This window comes from Arabidopsis thaliana, chromosome 3 (assembly GCF_000001735.4).
Source record: "Arabidopsis thaliana chromosome 3, partial sequence".
NCBI classification, from domain to species: Eukaryota; Viridiplantae; Streptophyta; class Magnoliopsida; order Brassicales; family Brassicaceae; genus Arabidopsis; species Arabidopsis thaliana.
This window is the reverse complement of record NC_003074.8, coordinates 17,032,089-17,050,851: the sequence shown is the minus strand read 5'-3', so window position 1 is coordinate 17,050,851 and position 18,763 is coordinate 17,032,089. Positions and strand designations below refer to the sequence as shown.

The window sequence follows — 18,763 nt, the reverse complement described above, 5'->3', positions numbered from 1 at the left end:
AAGTTTTAGAAAAAAAATCTAGGGAGACTACATAAAACAAATCTGTCCCGAAAAAAAATCATCAAGATGCTTCAAATATTCAAAGAAGTTTGTGGTACAAAAAAGCCTGTCAAACAAAATCTATGGTGGACCAAAAAATATGTGGTCCAAAACAAAATTGTCGCAACCAGAGCAACAAATTTATCAAAATCTAGTAAAAAGACAGAGTAGCAATATCGTAAATAAATTTTAGTTTTTTTAAAAATAAATGTTTTTATTAATGGCATTCTTATAATATTATTTTATTCTACAAAGCAAAACAAGGGCATTTTAGACATAAATATTACACATATAACCCATATTTTTGGCATGTCATTCTAGTAATAAAACACAAAATATAGGTCACTATGATAAATTTCCTTAAATTATATGGAGTAAATTTGTAGATATTATTATCGAAATATCTAATATTTCAAATTAAAAACGAAAGTAGTTTAATTGTAAAACAATCTAGCTCTTAAGTTGTTGATACCATTTAACTTTTAAGGATTAGTGTCTTCATGATGATTGAGAAAAGGAAGAACTAGAAAAAGTTCTTAAAATAACTGAACATTGAATACACTAAACTCCTATATTTTATTCCAAAAAACAAAAAATTAAATGAATTTTGTTAAATTCAAACCCGGTCGGTTGAACCGGTTCACCAGATCACGAGTTAATGGCAGATTTTTGTGGTTGTTTTTTGGTATTAAAATTACAAGATGTTAACACTAAACCATGGAGAGGTGTCCGGATCGCGGGTTAACCGATCGGACCGCACGATTTCTGGATCGGGCGTGAAAACACTCTTATTAATATAAACTATATTTGCCATATTACAAGTATAACTAGTTTGTTTTGTTCGGTTTTGATACTCGCGGTGGTTATTTCAGTCCATCGAATTAACCGTTTATGTTTTATTTGATTTCGTATTGTTCATATCCTTTTTAAAAAAAACTTAAACCCAGACAGACGTAACTTAATTTGAAGTGTTTCAAAATGAAAATGAAGATAGGTGCAATAATAATTCTTTTTAAACAACTTCAAAACATTCAAATACAAACACGGTTAAAATAAATAAAACCAGCTCATCAAGAAAAAAAAAATGGGTCATTCATATTTCCTTCATTTCAAACGGCATATCAAAATCCTATATGCTGAACATAAAAGCTAGTGTGGGTACCTGCTTGAGCTTGAACACGGTGAATATTAGAGGAAACTAATATCAGTACCACCAACAAAAACCTATGATGACTCTCCATATTTTCTTAAATTCACAAGAAAAATATGAACCCTAACCGGAGTTTATAAGCATTGTCCGCACAAAACTCATTTGGACATTTCAAGAAAAAGAGCTTACCAAGTCACGTCTCGGAAATGTGAAAACGTGAGAACATGTTTTTGTACTACAAAGGAAAGTCAGTTCACAAATGAGAAAAATACGGTTTTTAGTTGGCAACACTTTCTATTTGTTATTCTTTTGGTCAGAAATATTCAACTTGTCTTGTTTATTTAAAGAACTTATCAACTTGACGGGTGAAGAAATTATAAGAAAGAGAGACGGAAGTGGCCGTTCTATTGGTCATTGACTTATGGTTCCGATATTTAAGTCGTTCAAAAAGGTGTCAGAAGCCCTTGGGTCAGTAGGTACTCCAATAGTTTGCATCATTTCATGTAAGCAAAGTCAAATGATGAAATAGTCTCCAAAAGGTTTCGGATTTAGATACAAATTAGGAAATTTGGTTTAAAATGCAACTTTAACTACAACGTAACATTTGCGGAAAATATCACATGCCAAATTGATTCTCCTTTTTAATATGCCAAACATAATTTTAAGAATTGTATAAGAAGACAAAAATACCCTCGACATTATGTCATTCTCCTCGTTGATGCCTTTTTGCTTTATATAATTGTAGTATTAGTTTTTAAGAAAATATTTGAGGACATGTTGGGTTGCATTTACGGTGGACAACTAATATTCGTAGATAATTAGTCTACAATTGCTACTCGTATACAATATGTCATTATTGTCTATATTCGAAACAACATATTGAAAATAAATTTGGCGGACTTGAAGTGTTGTCCATTGTCGAAACAACATACTGAGAAGATATGTGGTGAATAACTTGTCCACTAGTCCTCGGTGTTGCCTACGAGGCTACAAGTCTACAACTTATCCACTTGTGGTAAACTTATCAATAACTACTAGAGAATTTATAATAAATGACTATGGATTCAAAAAGAATGTACAAAATAACCTTGAGTCACAATACCTTATCGGAAATATGTTGGAGAACACATGTTATTACATAAATATTCTTTGTAACATGGTTTTTTCTGAAATACATGCGATAACATAATATCCTCTTTTTATCTTGTTATTTTCTCTTATTATATAGTACTCATAAAAACACATGGTATTTTTTGGAAAAAACATTCTATTCAGTTTAATATATTTTCTTATCATGATATTTTCTAGTAATACACGTTTTTTATTAAGATCACACGTGATTTCTTTAAAAATATATTCTTATTTTTTAGTAATACATGGTTTTTATTAAAATCACATATAATTTTTTTTTTTAAGATTCTGTTCATGTAAAAAAATTTCATAACAATGTTTTTTCTTAAACATTCATGACGTTTTTTGAAATAGCATGTTTTTAAACTAAATATAACATGTAAAATTTTAATGTTACATGCTATTTTGAAAAATTACACAGATGTGTTTCGTTTACTGTTCATCTTACAACAAATGAAGGGTAGCTTTGTTATTTCATTTCTTCCGACAACGTGGGTCTATGGTTATTTTGCAACATAAAACTTTCTCTCTGCTACTTTCTTAATTTGTATGTTTTATTTGGCTATCTATTAATATTACCCTAACTATTAATCTTAGACATCTAGCCTACAAATGAACATTGTAGACAATTTGTCTACAATTATTGCTCATGGACAATTTGTTCATAGTCACTCACACAAAATGATCTTCGCAGACACTTTTTTGTAACTACTATTTGTGGGCAACATATATGTAACTATTTCTCGTTGATTACTAGTCAACCACTTGAATAGGCCCAAAAGAAAAATAATATTGCTCAAAAATAAAAAGGAAAATAAGTGTAAATAGTTACTATAGAACTTGTCACGATATGGGCCATGTGTGAGACATATTATATATACATATATATATTTTGAGCTATATTAATATCTAGAAAAAAAGTTTGCTAACTACATGAAGTATAGGAGAATGCATATTCACACATTTCAACTACACTATTGTATACTCAGCTACATGAAATAAATATATTGTATGGCCACATATATAAACTATACAACGTCATGTGGTTAACACGATTGACATACAATTCCGGTAAATCGATTAATTGACTCCGGCGTTGACCAACAAAAAATTCAAAAAAAACTTTAAAATTATTTTTATTATTAAAACTGAGTAATTAATCATCTCTTTTCTCCAACATAATTTCTGACGAAAATTCCCCTATAAAACCAAAATATAGTTATAGCATAGATGTTGCATGGTAAAGATATCCTGGAAGATATCTCCCGCCGACATTAAAAATATAAAGATATTGTAATCATTATTGATATGTATGGCCTTTAAAAATAATCCTCAAACAATAAACCATGAGTTTAAATAGAAACTATGTGGTCTCGCGATAATCTCGTATCTACTAAACACGATGATATTTCCGTTAACTTTATAAAGAAAGTCCACAATCAATAGACTACGAGTTTAAATAGTAACAATATTAGTCGATATAACTACTAGTAGATAATTAAGATAATAACTACGATGCCACATGTTGTCCCTTTGTGTTTTACAACAAGAATCAAAGCTAGTAACACGTTATAATAATAAATCACGAAAATCTCTTATCCCCTAAACGCGAGCATATTTGTTTGTAGCTTTTTATAACTAATCCGCAAACAATAGCCTATGAATTTAAATGGTAACAATGTTAGTCGATATAACTTCTATTAGATAAGAAAAATAATAACGACGATACCACAAGTTGTCTTCTTCTGTTTTACACAAAGAATCAAAACTAATAAACACTTTTTGGTAACAACCCGTATCGCGATAAGCTTCTATCCGCTACCATTAGTATCAGGATAATCTCGTTTCGGCTAAATACTATATCATTTTAGTTAACGTTTTTAAAAAAGTTCACAAACAATAGACTACGAGTTTAAATGGTAACAATGTTAGTCGATACAACTACTAGCAGATAATTAAAATAATAACGACGATGCCACATGTTGTTCATTTGTGTTTTAGAACAAGAATCAAAATTAGGAACACATTCTGATAACATTAGTATCGCGATAACGACGATGCCACATGTTGTTCATTTGTGTTTTACAATAAGAATCAAAACTACGAACACGTTCTGATAACATTTAGTATCGCGATAACCTTTCTTCTTCATAGGATCAAAAAAGATGACTGATCGCTAGGTGGGAAAGAAAAAAAAAACATAAATAAAAAAAATACAACTCCCAAAACAATATCTACATAAAATCTTCTCCTACCGTATGCAATAATATCACTTTACAATCTATAATTGAATAAATTGATATTATAGGGGTACATACGTAAAAAAAAGTTAACAGTAGTGATGGAACAATGAAAATTGAAGAGAGTTAATTATCAAGTCTTCTGAGCATATCGAGTGATATTTTTCTATATATAATTAATTTTTGTATTTGTTATATACATATATGATATTGGTGAAGGGTAAATCGGTCATTTTATGATGGGTTGTAGGTTGTGGTACCTTAGAAAGCAAAAACAAGTGGCATTTGCTACCATAAAAAATGAACAATATTTGGCATAATTCTTAGAATTTTCTACAAATTATCCGACCCTCAGAAAAAATAGAATAATTGCTAAGAATATCATTTCAACACTTTCTTTTTTCAATCATGCCGTTTCCAGTTTGTCATTTTCATTTATACCCTCTTTTAATTTTTAATGATCATTTTACCCATATTTAGAAAATGTTATAGGTTAACAAAATGAAATATTGATTTTTCGGGTCTACAATATTTCGAAAATAAATTTCCCACAAAAAGTTTCCTACACAAAATTTTCCGGCAAAAAACATTTTCCTAACAATTTTCTTTTTTTTTGTGGAAAAATGTTTTTGAAAAAAAGCAATTTGGCAGATAAGTTTTGGTAGGAAATTTATTTACAAGAGTTTTAAATGATTTAAAAGGGATTTTAAAAAGATTTTTAAAGAATTTGCAAGGGTTTTAAAACCCTTTATAAACTCTTGTAAATCGTTTTAAAACTTTTTGTAAAGGTTCACAAGAGTTTGAAAATGGTTCAAAAATTATTAAAGGGTTTGCAATAGTTTTTATAAGATTTTTAAATGGTTCACAAGGGTTTTAAAGGATTTACAAGGGTTTTTAAAAGTTTTTTTAAAGGTTTACAAGAGTTTTCAAACCCTTTAAAATCTCTTGTAAATGTTTTTAAAACCTTATGTAAAGGTTCATAAGAGTTTTAAAATAGTTCAAAATTATTACAGGGTTTACATGGGTTTTTTAAAAAACTTTAAATGGTTTACAAGGGTATTAAAGGATTTACAAGGGTATTTCAAAGATTTACAAGAGTTTTAAAACTCTGATAAGTATTTTTAAACCCTTTTGTAAGGGGTTGACAAGAGTTTTAAAATGGTTCAAAAATTATTAAACGGTTTTCAAGATTTTCTAAAAGATTTTTAAATGGTTTACAATGGGTTTAAAGGATTTACAAGACTTTTTAAATGATTTACGAGGATTTTAAAATCTTTAAAAACTCTTGTAAATTTTTGAAAAACCTTTTGTAAGGGTTCATAAGAGTTTTAAAATATTAATAATTTTTTAGAGTTAGAAAATGATATAAAAACTTTATAAGAGTTTTAAAAAGATTTTTAAAATCTTTTAAAACCTCTTGTAAATCTTTTAAAACCATTGTAAAAGGTTTTAAAATGATTTACAAAGGTTTTTAAAGTGTTTATATGTATTTAAAAAATTTATAAAGATTTTAAAAAGTTTTAAAATGATTTTAAAAGGTGTTTTACAACTTTACAAAGCTTTTTAAAAAATTTACAAGAATATTTAAATGCATTTTTTGGTTGGTCATTGTTAAAAGTTTTAAAATGATTTTAAATGCATTTAGTGAAAAAGTTTTAGTTTTTAATTACATGTTATCATTGAATCAAGGTAATTTGGTCATTTTATTCAAGAAAAATAGTATTTTTAAAAATAGACAATAAATAAGAATATTATTACAAAAAATAATATAAAAAGAATAATTTTGCAAATCCCAAAAAAATATAAACACAAGGAAAAAAAAAATGTATACGACTTTATAATGATGCATGACTTCATGTTCAACGTACGAGTTACGTGATGTCGATCACTTTCTACTGTTCTGAATTTCACGATACGTGTTACAATCTTCGTTCTTCTTTTTACTCACTAACCTAAAACAATAGAAAACAATGACACAATAACTAAAGTTTTATATACTAGGGCACAAGATGTTTACATTAGAATTTGCCAAAATTATATAATTATTAGCGGCCATAAACGTATTTTTTGCATGATTGGCCTTATAGTCGCCTCTGCAAGCGAGCAACGGCCTAAAATATATAAAATACACTTTATAAACAATGATAGAAAGTCAAACAAAATCCAATATTTTGCTAACTTTCCAAATAAAACTTTGAATTCATTAAAATTGATTTGAATTAACCATTTAGGCCTAAGAAAAGGAAATGTTAACAGCTTTGACGACGCTGAAGCTTTTGATTCGCCAGAGTGAGACCGATACGGTCAGACGGTGACTGCAGCAGTGATTTGAGACGGTGCCTTAGCTGGCAATTGAACCAGCGTTTGAAGCGAGGTATATATAAAGTTCGTTCTAAGATCGTAAATTCAAAAAGTTTTCAAAACAAATTCTAAATGCATCCAATTAATTACGTAAATCTATATGAGGCTACTCTTAATAATTTCAGAATTTTCGAGTGCGTCAATAAAATTCATAATGTAAAACTTTTAGTCACTAAACATTCTTAAAATTATGCAAACCCCCATTTAAAGCACTAACCCCATAATTGTCGTAAAAAAAAAAAAAAAAAACTCATAACACTAATAAACCTTGTTGCAAAATTTAAACCATTCGAGTTCCACGGTGGATACTTGTGAGTATCCTTGTTCGTATTAATTAGGTACTCTATCTATATCATGTTTATGGAACCAATTCCTCAGATTTCCAGAATTTTCTATAAAATTTACAATCACTCTGATAGTACCAAGTTCAATGAGTTCTCATATGGAATTTGAAGTCAGCTTAGATGAATCTGACAACAGGTGTTTCACTTGTTGCAAGAGAAGGAGAACATATAACTAGTGTTCTGTTTCTTAACTAACTAATAAAAAAGACATGGGCGAGAATGAGAGAGACACGAGAGAGCGATATTAAACTGAAACTTGTTATTTTATTAAGACAAGTCACACACTTATATACATGTTCACGTAACTACTCTACATTACCGTTGATAAGAGTTGTAACTTCTCCGACAAGTTAGGTGTCTTACTCGCATCCTTTCGTAGTAAGTATACCACATGACTAGCAATTCGGTGGTTTCCAACCCTTGGCTAGCATGGTGGTGAAGCGTCGAGAGGTCTCGCTACGCTCGACGCAAGGGACAGTTCGCCTGATTTTTCCGGTGAGCTCTTGAATTTGGTGCTTGTTGACGGTGCTGTTTCAGGATCCTTCTCCGGTGAGCTTGGCTACAGATCTGTCCTCGTGCGGCGTGTCTCTCTTCGGTTATGGTTGTGGCTTCGGTGAGGCGTCTATTGCAGCGGTTTTCTCCTAGCGGCGGGATCTTTCACTCGATCTGAGATTGTGGTGGTGCATCACCGTGATTCTTCAGATATCGTTGTGTCCCTCTTGTGTGTTGGGTTCTCCGGTAAGCATATGGTGAGACGGTCTTCTCTTCTCGGGTCTCTCTTCCTTATTTTTCCCAAACTCCGGTGGTGTTGTGTCTGGATCCGGCGGGCTTCCCCTTTGGAGGCAAACCTTGGGGTCAATTTTTCTCATTAGGTTTGTTCGTTGTGATCAGAGGCATTGGGGTTTCTGTTTTATGGTGGTCAATGTGTCTCCTCCTTTGGTGGGCTGTTAAGGGTGGTAGCTTCTTCAGCAATGGTCATGGCTTCTCCATGTCCTTTTGTCTTTGTCCCTGACGCATCATCTCCGGTTGTTCTAAGGTCGAGTTTTGTTGTTAAGGTGTTGTTAGTTTCTGTTCTTGTTGTGAATAGTTAGCTTCTTGGTGCATTGGCAAGGTTAGTTGAGGTGAATAGAGGCGGTTAATAGGTCTTAGTGGCATCACTTCTCGTTGAGCTAGTGTATTAGCCCATGTTTGCTTGTTCGTTTTTGCGTTAATTCTTGGAGAAGCTATAGGCTTCTATGTTTGAGGTCTTGTGGACGGACCTTGGATAGTCATGCTCGTGGCAACTAGGATGAAGATTCCAATGCTTCGGTACTGCGGCAACAACGCAAATTTCCGAGCTTCGTGGACTCAGAATCGGTGTTTCTCCTCCTAACTTGGCCTTGATCACTCAGCCGCGATCCTTTACAAGTAGAGTTGTAATGTTGTTCTTTAATTTTCTGTAGATTCCTTTGCTCTGCTTCTATTCTTCTTTGTAATTTTGTCAAAAACAAAAATGGTATAAAATTTCACAAGAAATTGTTTATGAAACAAGAAATTAGGTCTACAAATCTCCTTCTGTCTATCTTTCTGATAATTTCTTTAATTTATCAAGTTTGTGTGATTATCGCACCAGCTTGCGGTCCCACTTGTTCATCATGCACAAAATCAACCAGGGACAAATTACTTACTTTGTTGCTACTATAGCAATAGTCATTTATTGGCTCTGATTTTGTTCCCAAGAAGAATTAGCCTAAGAATCTGGCTTGTAACTGAGCAAATTCCAAAACAACAAGTTCAAATAAAAGACAAATTGCAAGATAAAAAGATTACTACATATGTCTTTTATTTAGTTAAGATATCTCAAAACAAAAATTGAAGCACCCCTCTCACCAAGTAACTATATCACAAGTAAAGATGCATAGCCTAGCTACCTTGCACTTGGGACATCCTTGGTATCAAAGTTCATGCTCATGTCCAAGGATCTTTGTGAGCTCATATCTTGATTCTTACTTCTCAGCGAGTTTTCAGAAATAAGACACTCTTTCAGTTCAGCAACAACCTGGGACATGCTTGGTCTATTTTCTGACGAAGGATTTGCACATGACATTGCCAATTCAAGAGCTCTCCAGACTGAATGGGAGTTGTAATCACCGTTAAGGTTAGGATCCATGATTCTGGTAATATCTCCTCTATTAAGCATAAATGCCGTCCATTCTGTTATGTGGGGCTTTTCACGGGTTTTGTCAATCACACGTTGGTTTGTGATTATCTCCAATAACACAATCCCAAAACTGTACACATCGCTCATCTCAGCCAATCGACTTGTTCTGTAATATCTGGGAAGGCAAGAAAATGGATTAATTTTCATATTGTATATATCAACTAAGATAATGTGGAAACAAATTTCAGCACGCAAGTTGTGGTGAGGTGAAGTTCACTGCCACAGTAGTCTAGACGTTGGCGTGAGAACACCGGTTATATTAATGAAACATTCACATCCAAAAGTGAACACAAATACTTACTCGGGATCAAGATATCCAAGTGAACCAGCAACAACAGTCGACACATGAGATTCACCTCCGAGTATGAAAGATCTTGAAAGTCCAAAATCAGCAATTTTTGCCATGAAATTCTCGTCCAACAGTATATTTGTACTTTTTACATCTCTATGCACCATTGATGGTCGACATCCAATATGTAAGTATTCCAACCCTACATAAATATCGTAATTGTGCCTTTTATGTATATGATCTCTAAGATTATCATAAGAATATGAAAACCTTGTAGAATTAAGATATTCCAGTTATCTTAAAGTTTGAACTATTTGTATGGTCATTATCGCTAATGTACCATGATTTTTGATGTTGGGTTTTTATTTTTTTCTTGGGATTTAAGTTTCGTGTTGGGTTTTTATTTTTTTCCAAACACTTTAGGGTTTTCTTTATTAGGTCGTTATTTATAGCCTCCTTCGTGTTTTCGAGAAGGCATACTTTTATTGAATAAGAACTAAAAGCTTTCAAGCTTCTTCATCTTCCGAAATAATGTTATTCTTTGAATCAAACGAACAATTGACTGGTCTTATGATCGGCTATTTGTTTGGTAACAAATATATTTTGCAATTTTCAAAATACTAAAAAACGTCCAAAAGATCTTAGACGGTTGTATAACTTGGTTTAAGTAATATTACAAGTATATAGGTTTCAAAATGAGTCATTAGTTCATGAGCCGGCTCATCTCAGCTCGAGTTTTCATGGGTTGAGCTATGTTTTTTTTAAGGATCATTTAACAAATGAGTTATGTGATGGAGCTAAATTGAGGTTGAGAGTTATACGAACGAGTTTTAATGTGTCATGAGCTAACTTGTGAGTTAAGAAATTTATATTGAATCATTAATGTACAATGATGATTGGAAATGTTTGCCATGAAAAAGAGAATGTAATTAAATGGTTCTGAATTAGGACAAACCTAGTGCGGCATCGACAGCTATTCGTAGTCGTATATTCCAACTCAAGACAGAGCCACCATGTTCTCCTGAATTTGACCACCAAAGTGAGTCTTCATTTGAGTTATTTGTCGTAATAACTTAAAGTTTAAAATGCAAATGCTATCATCAATATTCACCTGACAAATGGTGTTTTAGGTCTCCATTCGACATGTATTCGTAGATAAGAGCCAAGTGATCTCGTTCATCGCAATAACCGACCAGGTTTAACAAATTTATGTGGTGAACCCTTAGAAGGAGATCGACCTGGCCAACAATGTATATAATAGACACAAGCAAAACACATTGGTGAAACATAATTATTAAGATATATACTTGTTTCCCATATTTTTAAGAAGATTTATAGCATTGCATACCTCTGCCTTGAACTCTTTATAGCCTTGTGTTGATGATTGGGAGAGTAGTTTGACAGCTACTTGTTGTGAACTATCTAGATCACCATGATATACGGTACCAAACCCTCCTTCACCGAGAGCTCTTTGGAAGTTGTTTGTCATTTTCATAACTTCTGAATAACTAAACTTTTTCCTTTTCATCTCAATCGATGTCTCAGAGATACTAGTGGACATAACATTCTCTAATGGCGTAGTTGGTGATGGTGGTATAGCTGTAGAATGCAAAATTAGTAAGATAATGACACCTAATAATATGTGGTGTTTTGTTTTCTGTGTGATAAGTTTCCGCAAATACCTTTCACATGACTTGACGTTTTTTTCTTTCTGAGCCCAAAAAAGAGGGCTAGTGATACTACTAGAACAAACACGACTGTCGAAGCAACAATTGCAACAATCATGACCGAAAATTTCTTCTTTGGGTTACAAGAGGTAGATAAACATGGATCATTCTTATCACCATCAAACCTACATAACAAAAGCATTGATTATGAATGCACAAGGTGAAGGGTTTTGAATTAAAATTTGTAAACATAAGTTGAGTTCCTTCTTACAAGATTTTCAGTCCTTTCTTTTCTCTATCGCGAAGTGCTTGTGGAATTGAACCATGCAGATCATTCTTGGTCAAGTTTCTATTAAAATATATAGAAGAAATGTTCATAGATTGGTACGGTGAACATTATATTAAGGAATACTACGACCAAAAATATCTGAGAAACTTACATGAACATTAGTGATTTCATGTTAGCTAGAAATTCAGGCACTACTCCCACCAACTTGTTATCTGACAAGTCCCTGTAGTTTGGAAGAAATCAAAAGTCAAAAGAAATTCCCGAGCACAAAAGCCTTCGAGGCAACACTTATCACACTTACAACTTTTCTAGAGAGGTGAGATATTGAATATCAGCTGCTATGGTTCCCGTTAACCCCTTTGAAGATAATTTTCTGTTTGTATGTCAAGACACAACATTAAAACAAAGGATAATATAAATCGTTAGAAAAAATATTTACGCAATTTACGCAAACAACTCACAAGGAAGTGATCCTTGGTGCTATATATGTGTCTGTGTCTGTACAATCAAGACCGTCCCACTTATAAAGTCGAGGAACACATGGGTCACCTTGCCATGAGATTAGCTGCAATCCATATGTGTCTTTGATTTTTTTTATAGCAATCACTGTCATAAAGTTAGACGACATATTAGATTTAGCAGATGATATATTATATACAATTCATTATCACTAATCACTAACATACCATCATTCTCGTATGTTTCAGACTGTAGAAGTTCGGAAACAAGGAAAATTTCAATGGCGTTAATCATAGGTGGATGCGTAGAGCTTTGAGTTCTTGACAACTCTATGAGGCATTCCATATTTTCGCAAATAATTGGAAGTTTGTTGTTTACCGTCTTGGACTGTAGATAACTAGATATACAGGTCTATACAAGTCGGCAACAGATTCTCCGTTAATCGAAATGTTGAATTCTCTAGTCTCGTTGGCACGTAAAGCTTGAACTTCGGAGAAATGGAGGTATATGAAAAACCTTTCTTCAGAGGAGGTAGAAAACGTGATACCTATATATGATGGACCATCCTTCGCAGGTGTTGCAGCCGTTATGAGGGCAGCCTGTGGCAGACGAAAACTATCGGATGTGTTCACTGTAAGACTAGTGGAAATCTGCGTCCAGTCGTCATCAAAGTATGATTCCCACATTCTATCATGGACATCCATCGGGAACCTGCCGTTGCCACAATCTTGTATTAGCTGTGGCCCGTATAACTAAATGAACAAATTGAAAGTATCTTAAAGCTTGCTTACCGTATATCTTCCACTGAATTGCTGAAACAAAACCGCACGAACGTCCTCAATGAACCGGCCGTAGTGATATAACTGTTACTTGGTAAAGGCCTTAATTCTAAGGCCGATATAAATGGAATGGTCGTGTTTGTCTTAACAAGACACACATCCAAAGAGTTTGATAATGGAATGTATGTAATCTCCTCCAATGTACTAACTTTGTTTTGTAACTTTGTCATGTCTATTCTTTTCCACAAATTGGGGCCCAAGTATAGATCAAAGGTAGGAGACATATTACGACCATCATAATTCCCATATGTGAACCTAGCTCTGATCAAATAGTTGGTTCCCTGCTTGACCGTAAGATTGTAACAATTGCGTATTCCGTCTGGAAAGTATCTTAACGTTGTTTGTTGCTTTAGGAAAAATGTCTGTAGACTTGTATCAATTCTACCAAGTTTCCCACTTTGGATGAAGTTTGAATCCGATGAGTACTGTAACGTAGTTACCGGCTCGGTATAAGGGGACGGCTCAGTCGGAGCTAACCCACAATCCAAACTTATGAATCCTGTTAAGATATGGCAAAAGGTTAATGGCAATTTTAGCCATTAGGCATATAACATAAACATTAGAAATATAATATTATACATAAAAAATTTATAGAAAATATCTATTAGAAAAAAAAAATATTATATCAAAAACAAAACTTTAAAGAAACTGTTTTTCTTAATTTATATCAAACGATATATGAACGTTTATAATTATGTATATAGAGATAAAACTTATGTGAACATTAGAAAATGTATTAAAACTAGGCCTATGCGATTAGGCGATCGAAAATAGTCATATTAATATTATATTTTTTTACAACATTTTAGTGTAAAAAAAAAAAATGAAAGTAACTTTAAGATAACAAACAAGACAAATTATGTTTTGGCTGAGCAGTATAGCATATTATTTGACTCTCAACCCTAAAATTAGACATCGGCTACTTGATCTGGGAGGAATGCAACAACAGACTTCACCAATCGTCCTATACAATATTGAATATTCACAACTGATTATATAATATGTTCGCATACTAATAATATTCATTTATGAATAACGGATAAAATTGTCCTATACAGGTTAAAAAGGTATTTAATTAAAACTTAAAAAGCTATTAGCGCAAAAAAATTAGTGTTCGTTTCGAGGAAATTAATTTTTTTCCTTTTCTCTAATTCATACAACCATTCCAACATCTACTAAGATCTTATCACCCTAGAAAGTAGAAAGTAGAAACATTTCCAGTTTAACTACACCACTTCATGGAAGTTAATTTTATTAATTTCTTTTGCCGTAAGACAATAACAAAAACTAGAAATGCTAAGGTGCCAAACCTAACATCAAAATGAGGATTACCTTCTTGTTCTTGAGCTTGAACAAGGTGAAAAATAGCAAAAGTTGCTATAAGTGCAGTTAACAAAAGCTCGTGGGAACTGTTCATATTTTCTTATTTCCCAAACGAAATAAAAACTGACCCAATTTCCTGAACCATAAACGAAGTTTATAAGCAATTAGGCCACAAAACTCCTTTGGACTTCTCAAGTAAAACACCTTAACATGTCAATCCTCTGAAATCGTGAGGAGATGTCCTAATTTCTACAAAAAGAAATTCAATTTGACGAATGAGTAAAGATGTTTTCGACTTGTCTTTAAATATTTGCTAGTTTCTTGGCCAAAAATATTCAACTTGTCTTTAAAAATTTTCTTTTATCATCCAACTTGTCTTTGATTATTTTTAAACACATGGTCACTAGAAAATGTTTTAGGTCAGGACGATATTGCAAATATCAAAAATTTGCTTTTATGTGCTTTCCACTAGTCAGAAATTTCATTTTAGCAAAAGAAAATAATGTTCATTGGAAGCAATGTTGTATCCACCTATCACTAACTGACATGTGGGTGACAGTTTAACAGTCTCAGCAAACAATTGAGACAGGGTCTCCACTCTCCAATCTTTCATGAGAACGGCCTCCCAGCGGAAGTTGAAAGACGTGCTAAGTCATCATGAGAACAAATTAACAATATTCAGCATAAGATCTAGTCCCACACTATTAACTTTTACGACACTTGAGTTACCTGAGAGAACTCGATCGAGTTCTTTAAGAAAAAATTAAAGATGACACAACCCGCATGTCATGCCACTAAATATTAGGGACAATGTCCCACATCGGAAGTTGCGTAGGATCTTAAGTGGTATATATAAGATATGGGCCTCTCCACCTATTGCCAATTGGTTTTAGGTTGGAAGCCCACACTCTAATATGGTATCAAAGCCCGATCCGCACATACTCAACCCGATCCACATCGGTCCGGCCCAATACTTGGCCCGCCGATCCATGCCCAAACATATCGAAATCAATGGCTAGAAGAGCCATCATCTCGAGGGGGCGTATTAGGGACAATGTCCCACATCGGAAGTTGAGTAGGATCTTAAGTGGTATATATAAGATATGGACTTCTCCACCTATTGCCAATTGGTTTTAGGTTGGAATCCCACACTCTAATACTAAATGGCCGGAAACTTATATGAAGGGTTTGGGTCTTGTGCAGTATGACGACTCAAGACCTACTCTGGCAGGCTGAGCATAGCCTGGTTAGACATACCAATTCATTAAAAAATGTACAATAATATAATCTCTAATAGTTTTGAATGATTTGACTGTTTGTTTGGGTCAAGAAGTCAAGAAAAAGGAAACACTGTAAAGATTTTTTTTTTAATTTCCATTTTTAGGTTATTAGCATCTAGGAAAAGTCAATATGGCATATAACATGACAATTTAACCTTTCTTTCATTTCCTTACAAAAATAGTCAACTATTTGTCACATAACAGAAATATTTGTGGAAGTCTCCTTGGTCTAGTGGTTGACCATGATTTCATTAAAACTTCTACATTAGGTATGTGATTTGATTCCCAAGTGTAATACTTATCGGAGGTCCAAATTTACAATTGTGCGGCAGTTGATTAACTAATGAATAACATTATTAGTTTTTCTTTTTTTGAGGCTAAAGAAGAAGTAGCCCAAAAATGTGGAAGGTAACACCAAATTTGAAACAATAAATTCAAATTTACGAGATCACAATAGTAATAAAAATTGGAGCACTTGTCTCACAAAAGAACAAAACAAAAAGCACAAGTACAGCATCCACATAAACAAGACTTCTTTGCAAATATATACAACTAGATAAGGCCCGCCTGTTTAGGCGGGTATAAGATACAAAAATAAATTTTTATCGATAGTATTTGAATATTGTATAGCAATCTATATATTTTTTTGATATTTAATTTAATAATTATTGGTTTAAACAAAATTTCAGTCTTATGCATTCTATTTTAATTATATACACTCAATCTTATCAATGATATTTGAATTCTAAAAAGTAAGCGACCATTATTCTATATTTAATTTAGTATCTAGAAAAGAAAAAGAAAAAATAAATTTCTATCTTACACCATTCAATTTTGTAATACAATTTAACTATCTATGTCATCATAATAAACTCGATTTAAATTCTACACACTTCATATTGAGTGATAACATTTTCATATCAATATAATATTTATGACATCAAATCTATATCCTAGTTAGTATTAAAAATAATTAACAATTAACAAAACATAATTAATAGGCCTAGGCATAATACCCAAAACCGAAGAACCGATCCAAAAAACCCGATCCGAACCCGAACCCAAAATTTTCAAATACCCGAACAGGTCTAAACTTCAAAACCCGAAAAACCCGAACCCAAACCCGAATAAGTATCCAAACATATCTCAAATATAAATATATATTAGTTATATTTATACTTATATATAGAAAATATTAGGATTTTTTGGATATTTTAGATATTTTTGTGTATTTTAAGATATATTCAAGCAAAACTACTCGTGTTGTTTTGGGAATTTTTAAAATTTTCAAGTAATTTAATAGATTTGCAGACAAAATTTGATATTTCAATATATAAATAAACTCGAACCCGAACCGAACCCGACCCGAAATCTTAAATTACCCGAACGGGTTCTAAACTTCTAAGCCCGAAAACCCGAACCCGAAATACCCGACCCGAATACCCAAACGCCTAGGGCTAATAATTAATAAAAAAATAGAAATCTACAAAAATATTTAGAAACCAAACATTGTTGAAAATATATGTTTTATATATGCCGTAATCTCGTAAGTTAATTTTACATCAAGCAAATTAATATTAAATGAGTTAAAATTAATAAATGAAAATATTCTCATTAAAAATAATTGAAAAGTTAAATCTTATAAGCTAAGCTATTTCTCTCAAAATGTTCTATTTTCACTTATGATTACATTAGTTAAAGACAAATTTGTTAATTTTCCTTTTGTTGAATAAATGTTAATTGTTTATAAATATATAGATATATAAATTAGTATATGTAAATTTGTTTACTTTTTTAAGATTTTCTATTTTCTTAAGAGAATAAAAAATTAAATTTTGAATGACACATGTAAACATCTGATCGTTTGACTTGACACGTGGCACGATCTTAAGAGTTAGTAACTTGTAAACATCTGATCGTTTGACTTGACACGTGCCACGATCTTAAGAGTTAGTAACTTTGAAAACCATACTTTATATAATAAGATACCTTGCACTAGGCACAGCTTTTGTATCAAAGCTCATGCTTATTTCAAAGGAACTATGAGAGTATGTGACTTAATTCTTACCTTTCATCGAGAGTTTTAGTAGTAAGACACTCTTTTAGTTCGATAACAACTTGGGACATACTTGATCTTTTTCTGAAGAAAGGTTTGGACAGAACGAGAGTTGTAAGCACCGTGGAGGTTAGGATCCATGATCCTGGTAATATTTCCGCTATTAAGCATGACTGTTGTCCATTCTGCTATGAGGGGCTTTTCGCGGGTTTGATTGGCTTGTGATAATAATCCCAAAACTATAGCAATCACTTGTTTACGCCATCCGACATGTTCTGTAATATCTTCTTTTTTATGAATGCAAAATTATATTCACCAAAAAAAGACTGTTTTACAATAAAATGCATCTTAAAAACCAAAATTTCTATAACCTTTTAGAAAGAGAATTACAGCATTGGAAAGGGAACTAGAGACTGTGAGTTTGGAACCAGAAATACATTCCCTCTTCATAAGAGCTCGTCAATGCCAAGGTACTCAACCGATTGCGGACACTTTTATCAACTATTCTCGTAAGCGTATGGCCCGGTGTTGATGTCTCTCCATGACGGCGACCATTTCGCTCCCGCCAGAGACTGTAAATGGTGATCTGAAAAACATACCTCAATGTGAAAGTGTCTAGATGGGTAGTGGACTTTGCCGAGATTAGAGGAATTATGGACCTCCAGCTTGTAGTAAACCTATGATCAAGGATGCCATGAGCTAGGGCTGATCACGGATGCCATGTTCTGTAATATCTAGCATGGCAAAAGAAAAGGAATAAGAAATATGCGTATTAAGTTAACAGATGAATATGAATGTGAAGACAAATTTCATGATCCGAGATTAGACTAATAATACTTACTCCAGGCTTTAGATGATTGCACCTTGGAGATTTAGAAAAGAAAAAGACCCAAAGCTATGTGGGTTCTAAGTTGTTGATGAAAGAATAAATTAGGTCTACAATTGATCTCCTTCAGTCATCTTTATCCATATTAATCTTTTCTTTGATTAACAGGTTATTAGATTATCCTACCATCTTGTGTGGTCACTCTTGTTCATCATGCACAAAAGCATCAATGGACAAGTTTCAAGTGGCAATTGTCTTATAATTGCTTCT

The 18,763-nt window shown here is 32.7% G+C and overlaps 3 protein-coding genes and 1 pseudogene across 4 annotated transcripts; 1 reads left to right on the top strand and 3 right to left on the bottom strand.

Moving 5' to 3' along the window:
- Positions 1–7,351: 7,351 nt before the first annotated feature.
- AT3G46360 (uncharacterized protein) lies at positions 7,352–8,637 on the top strand (the record flags this gene model as incomplete). The annotated part of the gene is made up of 5 exons (NM_114503.1): positions 7,352–7,401; positions 7,714–7,814; positions 7,884–8,003; positions 8,157–8,351; positions 8,510–8,637. 5 exons carry the CDS (start codon positions 7,352–7,354, stop codon positions 8,635–8,637), a joined length of 594 nt encoding a protein of 197 aa, NP_190220.1.
- A 534-nt stretch (positions 8,638–9,171) lies between these two features.
- AT3G46355 (LRR receptor-like Serine/Threonine-kinase) lies at positions 9,172–11,243 on the bottom strand (the record flags this gene model as incomplete). Its single annotated transcript, NM_001339247.1, has 5 exons — positions 9,172–9,571; positions 9,767–9,956; positions 10,710–10,775; positions 10,866–10,994; positions 11,153–11,243. The coding sequence occupies 5 exons, from the start codon at positions 11,241–11,243 to the stop codon at positions 9,172–9,174; spliced, it is 876 nt and encodes a 291-aa protein (NP_001327918.1).
- A 61-nt stretch (positions 11,244–11,304) lies between these two features.
- AT3G46350 (LRR receptor-like Serine/Threonine-kinase) lies at positions 11,305–14,425 on the bottom strand (the record flags this gene model as incomplete). The annotated part of the gene is made up of 8 exons (NM_001339246.1): positions 11,305–11,353; positions 11,508–11,606; positions 11,693–11,770; positions 11,862–11,933; positions 12,012–12,083; positions 12,548–12,880; positions 12,961–13,507; positions 14,341–14,425. 8 exons carry the CDS (start codon positions 14,423–14,425, stop codon positions 11,305–11,307), a joined length of 1,335 nt encoding a protein of 444 aa, NP_001319693.1.
- Positions 14,426–18,015: 3,590 nt separating this feature from the next.
- Positions 18,016–18,363, bottom strand: AT3G46345 (annotated as a pseudogene; the record flags this gene model as incomplete). Its single annotated transcript has 1 exon — positions 18,016–18,363.
- Between the last annotated feature and the right edge of the window lie 400 nt (positions 18,364–18,763).